General features: G+C 50.7%; 1 protein-coding gene across 1 annotated transcript; it reads left to right on the top strand.

Moving 5' to 3' along the window:
• Positions 1–885: 885 nt before the first annotated feature.
• Positions 886–6,886, top strand: LOC103776015 (neutrophil cytosol factor 2-like; the record flags this gene model as incomplete). The annotated part of the gene is made up of 9 exons (XM_008943498.1): positions 886–929; positions 1,146–1,287; positions 1,592–1,654; positions 2,043–2,121; positions 3,590–3,633; positions 4,478–4,629; positions 4,709–4,820; positions 5,070–5,232; positions 6,789–6,886. Coding segments are annotated over 9 exons (897 nt in total), but the record flags the coding sequence as incomplete, so codon positions are not given.
• Positions 6,887–8,456: the final 1,570 nt, after the last annotated feature.

The following is an 8,456-nucleotide window of genomic DNA, read 5'->3' as shown; positions in this document are numbered from 1 at the left end:
CCTGGGGGCACATCCTCTGCCCCCGCCCCTGCTGCGCCGCCACAGACCCTCCCTGTAAGAGTCATTGGGGTTCCTCTGTCCAAGCGTGGCTGGAGAAACAAAAGCAGTTCTGCTTTTGTTCTCCATCATCCTCCCAGTTCATGGAGTCCTTCACATTTTATGTGTTTTTCCTGGTGATGTAGTAGCATCTTTCCATCCCTAAAGGTGCATGAGATTTTTTTAACAGAAGCTTTTTGAGAGGATATGGGGAAGTGCAGCCACTGCAGCCTACAGCACCATTACACAAGATAAAATACACTTTTCTCAATGTGGCCAAGTGTTGACACCTCACTACAAGAGTCAAGTGTACTCAAGCAGCATCTTCAGAGGGTTGATAAAATCCACAAGAGACCTTAAATTCCTTAGTCAGGAAGGACTGTAAAGCACTATGATGGCAGCTGGGGATTTTACAGGCATGATAATAGGAAGATATGGGGACATACAACTTAGTTTGGACCAACTGATGTCACATCCCTGATCTCAACCCTCTGTGAGCTGAAACTGAAGTCATGAGTGAAAACAGAATCAAGCCTCTGAAAACCAGCCACGGGTGGGAAAGTTTGGAAACTGCTCCGTAGAAGGAGTGAAGCCAGTGCTGTTCCTCATGGCACAAAAGGCAGTTTCTTTACACATCAGGGTGGCAGAGAGCCGAAAACCCACCGCAGCTGCCTGCAGAGCAGCAGGAAGCTCCCTTGAGGTTCAAAGTCTCTGACCTGACAGCAGCCCAAGGAGGAAGGAACTGAGTAGGGGTGACAGCAGGCACTGTAGAAGGCTGCAGGACATTTCTGCAAAACAATTGAAATCCTGCAGATCACTGATAATTTTCTTTTTGCCTTCTTGTTTCAGGCCTCTGGTCCTCCACCCAGGCCTAAGACCCCGGAAATCCTCAGGTAAGTTGGATGAAGAATAGACAATGCTGTTAACTTGTGTAGTCAGGTTCAACCCTGTCCTGCACTATTGCAGCTGAGTGTCAAGCTGACACCCAAAACTGATGGAGGATGGGGGACAGATTGTAGAAAGAAGGAGGTAGAGGTCTGGGTTCCTCCTACAAAGTAAAACAACAACGTCACCTACCTTCCTGACCCGTCTGCTGCCCCCACACCCAGGGCCCTCCAAGGGCAGCCACACCGTGTCCTGTATGAGTTCATCCCTGAGACCGCCGAGGAGCTGCAGGTCCTGCCAGGAAACATTGTCTTTGTCCTGAAGAAAGAGAAGGACAACTGGGCTACAGTGATGTTCAACGGAAAGGTACCAGGAGTGTGCTTGGCAGGAGGGGCAGACGATGGGGTGGACACTGTGAGGTTCTGCAGAGGATTTGTAGGGCAAAGCCTTGTCATCAGCAACTAAATGAGTTTCTGATTTAAGTCGCTTATGTCCACCCTGGCTTATGCCACAGGGTTCAGCAAAACCCATCCAACCTGCAGCAGCTAACCTCAGAGCCTCAGGGACTCTCCTGGGTTCAGGGCAGGGAGAGGACAGGCTCAGCTGTGTCCTCCAGCAGTGTGCTGCCTCCTTTCCCAGCAATCCCCACTCATCTCTCTTTCCCCTGCAGAAAGGGATCGTCCCCTGCAACTTCCTGGAGCCTGTGGAGCTCCAGAACAAGCTGTATATCCAGGTGAGGTGGCTCAGCAAGAGACGGTGTCCTGGGGAGGGCAAGTTCCTACACATTCATCCACCACCTATTCTGGGCATTCCAGCAGGGCTCATACCTGCAAATCCCTCCCCCTCACAATGCTGGGGTTAGTTCTTCTGGCTCATAGTCACCCTAACATGAGCTCAGAGACCTGCAAAATCTGGGCAGATGCTGTGTGGATGGCTCCCTGGGTGGTGGTTGGCAATGCTGGAGAGATAAGGGGTACCAAAGTCACCCCTCCCCAGGTCAAGACCCCAGTGAGAGCTTGGGAAAATAGCAGATTGGAGGGGGTGCTCCATGAGGCAGCAGCACCTCAGCTCCCTTAGGAGTGGTGGGATTGACAGCACTACCTTCTTCTGATCTGGCACAGGAAGAAACCCCTCTGGAAGGAGAGATCCCAGAGCCACCCAGCTCCACCATCCCAGAGAAGCCACGGCGCCCAGCACCAGGTCAGTGAGAGGCAGCTGAAGGGACCAGGGTGCCTCAGGGGAGAAATCCCCAGCAGGTGGTTTGAAATAGTTTCCTCAATGCCACATCCTCACACTTTGAGACCAGGGCTAGGGCTCATCTCCACCTCGTTCCTGGACCCATTTGCAGTCAAGGGTGGTGAGACATTAAAGCAGGAGACAGCCTCAGCAGCTGCAGTTCTGAAGGTGGATTAAAATAGAGCATGTGGGTCCCTGAGGGAAGCAAGTCCCTTCGTCCTCTTAAGTAGCACAGTGACCTGTGGGAAAAAAGGCCTGGGGATAGGACGGGGGCAAGTGACCCAGCTTGTCCAAGTCTTGGAGCAGAGGGTTCCTTACAGGCTCCTCCTTAGAGCACCTGGGATGGTTTTAGTGCTGCTGTGAGTTGCCCTAGGTTTGGAGGAGCTGTGGTTGCCCTGGGAAGGGGACTCCTGACCCAGAGTCCCACATCCCAGGCCTGCAGTATGGATGGAGCACCAGGGCCACCACATCGCTTGTTGGTTCAGGACTCTGGGAAGCCAAGACAGGGCTCTAGTGCTCGCATCTGCACTGCAGCAGGAGTGCTCAGGTGCATGTTCCAGAATTTAAACCTGGGCAGCACCCGTGTCATGGGCATGTGAAAACATGAACTGAAACAAAGAGCTGGGAAGAAGCATTGCGAGGCAACCTCTCTAGAAAACATCACGAGGTGCTCAGAGGTGGGAGATCGTGGCTGGACTCCACACTGCTGCAAGAAATCCCCATTTAGGGTACAAAATACCACCATGTAGAGACAATACCACACAGGTGTTAACCTGCTGCAGCTTATTCTGGCTGTTGATGGCCAACCTACCAAAGGGAAAAAAAAAGGAATGTGTGGACAACCGTAGCCAAGCCCTGTGCTCTGAGGTGGGCCTGAGCCAGTCGATAGTGAGGAAAGGTGCAACAAAAGAGCACTAATGACAGGACAGAGCTCGTGTCCCAAGCAGAGCAGTCATGTCAAAGCACTCACAAAACATAGAGCAGACCCTTGTGAAGGGACTCCCAACAAACCTGCATGAAATCACTCTACCTGGAGGTCTGAATTCAATTTACAATCCTGGTGAAGGACAGAGATTGCCTCTGGTTTTCACTGTGGACCTATGGAGATTAGAAGACACCAAAAAACAGCAGTTCACAGGTTTCTGGGGTTCATTTTTGTTTTTTAAATCCACCCTTGTAGCTCCCATCCTTATAGGAGGCAAGGCACAGAGCCCAAACCTCTGCTTGGTGCTTGTATCTAAATCTTACAGATGACCCCCATCGCAGCTGATGCTGCAGCCATTCCAGGGACCATGGATGCTTCCACGGCTGGTTGCTGCTGTTGCAGATGACAGTGGGTGTTGAGGAGAGGCACTGCAGGAGATCTGAATGTATATTTAGGTGTAGAGCAGCAAGGCCCCACTTGCTGAGCCACCTCTTCCTTCCTCCACAGACTACGTTCCTGCTACTGCAACGCAGCTGAGAGACGCGGCAAAGGTACCATCCTGTGAACTCAGCCCCCGAGGTCTTGTTGGTGTTACCAACCTGCACTTATTGCCCATTGAAAGGTGCTGGCCTGCCCAGCAAGCACCATGGCTGTGGAAGCGTTTTGGGGTTTCACCATTCAGGAACCTCTCCAGAGCATGAAGACAGGGCTAAGGACCAGAAGATTATCAGGACCCAACCAGGAGACTAGGGCTGCTTTTTTTGAGGTCTCCTCCAGGTCCACTCCCCAGTGGACCCAGGGCTGTCTGCAGAGCCCTTGGACAACCCTCATTTTGGTTGACCTGTGGCACTTGAGAGGGGAGGAACAGGGGAGAGCTTGGCTGTAAAGCACACGCTCCTGAGTAGGGTCAGGCTACCAGGTTGATGTGCTGGTGAGTAAGGTCGGAAAACACGACAATCTCAACTCACAAAAAAAGAATAAGGGAGTTGAAGGGTGGACACACCCAAATTTGGCAACCCAAAAGCCATAGTTTGGTTGCTAAGTGCCTAATTCATTACTGCACTCTCTCCTGGGACAGGCCCAGGGCTGCCAACCAGCCACATATCCAACCATAGGTTGGGTGGCACAACCACTGACCTACCCCAGGGGTAGTACCAAATGCTTCATGCTCTAGAATCATAGAATAGTTTTGTTTGGAGGAGACCTTTAAGACCACCAAGTCCAACTGTTAACCCAGCACTACCAGGTCATGAGCAGAGATGTCTCCCTGACCAGCAGCCAGCTGATGCTCTGCACCACAGATCTGATGCAGGCAACCACAGTTTCCCTGCGCTTGTGCCTGTCCTTGCCCTCACCAAGCCACACGAGCTCTGACATCCAGTTTACCACCCGCAGGAGGCTGAAGCAGCCATCACCAGTCCCCGCGTCCTCAAGGTGCATTACAAGTACACGGTCGCCCTGCAGGTCAAACCAGGCCTCTCTTACCCAGAGCTTCTGGACCTGGTTTGCAAGAAACTGGAGCTCCAGCCTGAGCACACACAGCTGAGGTGAGGTGCTGGCTGCCGCAGGGAGCTAGAGCCATGTTCTCAGGGCTCCCACCCTCACCCCGTGTCCCCTGCACACCAGGTACAAACCTGCGGAGAGCGAAGCACTGGTGACTCTGAGCACGGGCAACCTGGAAGCAGCTTGGAGCAAGAGCAAGGACCATTGTCTGACAGTCTGGTGTGACATGACAGAGGTCAGTGACAGCTCACGGTGGCAGCCACTCCTCTTGCCCGCTCCTGGCAAGGAACCTAAGCAGACATGGCCTTTGCTTTCCTTGCCCCAAGTACAGCCTTACGGCTTTCAAAGCAAGCCAGCAACCTCTTGAAAGGCAGAGGAGCAAAGAGTGGGCAGAGAGGAGCAACAGAGCTTGTCGCTCTTGCCCTGGTACAAAGAAAAAGGAGGTGGCAGAAGGTGTCCTTAACCGGCTTATTTCCTATGCTAGGGAGAGGGTTTTTTACTGGATAACAAGCCAGAGGAGTCGCTGCAGGAGGCAACGCCGGAGGAGACAGGACCAACCCAAGTTGTAGCACAGTACAGTTATGAAGCCACCCAACCTGAAGACCTGGAGTTTCAGGCAGGAGATGTGATACTTGTTTTATCCAAAGGTAATCATGCTCCTTCTGTGACAGGGGAGGGACCTCCCAGCTCTGGTGAGAGCATGGGTCTGACTGAGATGTCAAGCGCCTGCAGCAGCTGCTGCTCAGTTCAGTGGAAGGTGTCAGTTCCCAACATAGAATCACAGAATGGTTTGGGTTGGAAAGGACCTTTCAAGGTTATCTAGTCCTTGAAAGTCCCCCCTGCAGTGCGCAGGGACATCTTCAACTAGGGCAGGCTGCTCAGAGCCCCATCCAACCTCACCTGGAATGGTTCCAGGGATGGGGAGTCTACCACCTCCATGGGCAGCCTGGGTCAGTGTCTCACCACCCTCAGTGTAAAAAATTTTTTCCTTCTATCCAGTCTAAATCTCCCTCTTTTAATTTAAAACCATCACACTTGTCCTGTTGAACATCTGCCAGCCAGGTATTTGGTCAGACTGGATGAGTGTTCTTCGGTGGAGCCCACAAGCTTTGCTTGGGACCTTTGAACCATTTCCCTCATTCCTTCAGTCCTCCAAAGCAAATTTTCCTGCTGGGGACACACAGAGCATCACCCTTCAGTGACAGCAAACTTCTCCTACCTCTCTAATACTCTCTTCAGTATTAGTCTTTAGTGCTTCTGTGAGAACTGAGGCTTAAAGAGGGACTAAATCTCAGCAAGCTCTGGTACATAGGTTTGAGCTGCATCCCTTCAAGCCTGTGCAGGACGCACAGGAGGGAGGACAGAGTCACTGTGCTTCAGCAAAAGCTGCCAGTGAGCCCACAGCAGGTGAAGAATTACATACAGACTCTGCAGAGGACATCCGTTTCCCTCTTCACTTGAGCCTCTGAGTGAAGTAAAAACATTAGAAACAGTTTAAAAGGGGGTGGGGGGGAAATAATTATGCTATTTTGCTCTGTGTAACTATGACTAAGTTGTGCTGGCTGGCAGGCTTTGGCTGCAGTACATGAGCCATCATAGTCCTCCCCTTGCTGTACAGGTGAGTTTTTGCACCATACAACATTGTTGACTCCCCCACCCCAAAATCCTACTCTCCACTGCAGAGGTAAATATTTCCCATTAAAAAGTTGGTTCTCACCTCATTTGGTTCCCCAACAGCAAGAGTTTTCAGAGCTCCTAAGCTTTACACAACCCAGGGTAGCAGAGGCTTTTGGTTTTTTTTTCTTTTTTACATGAACACGAAACAGCAGGTGCTAAAACGCTTCTCAAGTTGGCAGCTTGAAGAGGACAGTCCAAGGTCTTAGGTGATTTCCTTGCTCTCCACACTCACTTTGTTTCCACCATCTTCTATTCAAGGCAGTTTCTAAACCCCATGGGTCTCTATTTTGATCTCCTTTGTTTGTCAGTGTATTCTTTTTTACCTGAGAACTTTGTTCTCTGCCTCACTCCTCCTAAGCCCCTTCTCTCCACATTCCTCCTCCTCTACCAGGCTGTAGCATAGCTAAAAGGTTTATCAGTAGAAAACCTTCACATGGTGATCTCAGGTTTGTCTGTAGCACATCGAAGTTATTATGCTCCTGTACTTCCCCAGGGTGACAAAAATGGTGCTGATTTTATCTTCCAGTGAATGAAGACTGGTTAGAAGGCCAGTGCAATGGGAAGATTGGCATCTTCCCATCTGCTTTTGTTCAGCAGTCTAACACTAAAGACCCAGAGATGTGACTTCAGAGAAGCTTAAAATGTCATGGAAAGAAATTAAGAATTTAGCTGTTGCAGTTAAGAAGTTTCCATATTCCAATTTCCATTGCATCTGAAAATATGAAGCTCTAAATATTGTTGCTACTTGTATTAAAGCCTTTATTTTTCACTTTACCTTTTGCATTGTTCTCTGTAACAAGTACTTATGAACAAGTCACCAGTTGTTTTCCTGGTAGGAATAGATTCAGTCTCAGGAGGAGTGCTTGCCACCTTCCCTGTGCTTCCCAAAGCTCTCACACAGACCTGTCAGCAGCTGGGGAACCCACGAGAGCGTGCTGCCACCTGCACTTACAGCTCTGCCAACAGACCCAGAAGGGGAACTGGCCTCCAGGAAGCTACAGACCAGGAAAGGCTGAGCAGCGTTTGCTTCCTTAAAACACCACAGAATCCCAGCATAGTAGGGGTTGGAAGGGACCTCTGGAGATCATCTCATCCAAGCTCCCTGCTAAGGCAAGGTCACCTAGAGCAGGTCACACAGGGTCACTGCCAACCCCAAGGGCTTGAGACACCATGCAGCCTCACCCTGAGTCAACGGGTATTTCACTTCAAAACCTCAATGACTTTAAACCCTTCCACCAAGAAGAGTGTACACATTTTTTTCACCTTTGGGAGCTGCATCTCAAAGATTTCTCCCAGCAGTCAAGAGAGACAGTAACTTAAAAAGACACTCTCTGGAATCTCAGTAGGTCATACAGCAGCAAAGTAGTCCCCTATATAAAAGCCTACTTGACTTTGGTGGCCTCTTCTCTATCCCAGAGTTTTGCCCCCCTCTGCCCTTGATACTACTTTCACAGTGTTTTACCTTCCCCAGCTGCTGGCAGCTGGTTCTTCTGGCACTTGAAAATTATCCACCCTGCCCCCTACTCAAAACATGCAAGCTGTAGATACTGCTTGCCAGGCAGGCCATGCTGGAAGCACTCTGCTGCAGAGGCATCCAGGGCAGCTGTTTCTCCACTACAAATCCTACCACTCAAGTTCTAGACAATCCCACTGACCCAAATAACCTAAACATTGTTTATTTTTAAAGACCCTTCAGATCATGAAGGCCAACAGTTAACCCAGCACTGCCAGGGCACCACTAAACCATGTCCCTCAGCACCACATCTACACGGCTTTTCAATCCCTCCAGGGCTGCGGACTCCACCACTGCCCTGGGCAGCCTGATCCAGGGCTTCACAAACCTTTTGGGAAAGAAATTTTCCCCAATATCCAACCTAAACCTCCCCTCATGCAACTTGAAGCTGTTTCCACTTGTCCTATCCCTTGTTACCTGGGAGAAGAGACTGACTTCAGCCTCGCTTCAGCCTCCTGTCAGGGAGTTGTTGAGAGCAAGGTGGTCTCCTCTGAGCCTCATCTGCTCCTGGCCAAACAGCCTCTGGTCTCTCAGCTGCTCCTCACAAGACTCGTGCTCTAGATCCTTCACCAGCTTCACTGCCCTTCTCTGGACACGCTCCAGCTCTTCAATGTCCTTCTTGGAGTGAAGGGCCCAAAATTAAACTTGGTATTCATGGCCTGGCCTTACCAGTGCTGATTT

This window comes from Merops nubicus, unplaced genomic scaffold (assembly GCF_000691845.1).
Source record: "Merops nubicus isolate BGI_N331 unplaced genomic scaffold, ASM69184v1 scaffold39090, whole genome shotgun sequence".
NCBI lineage: Eukaryota > Metazoa > Chordata > Aves > Coraciiformes > Meropidae > Merops > Merops nubicus.
This window is presented reverse-complemented; position numbering and strand designations above follow the sequence as displayed.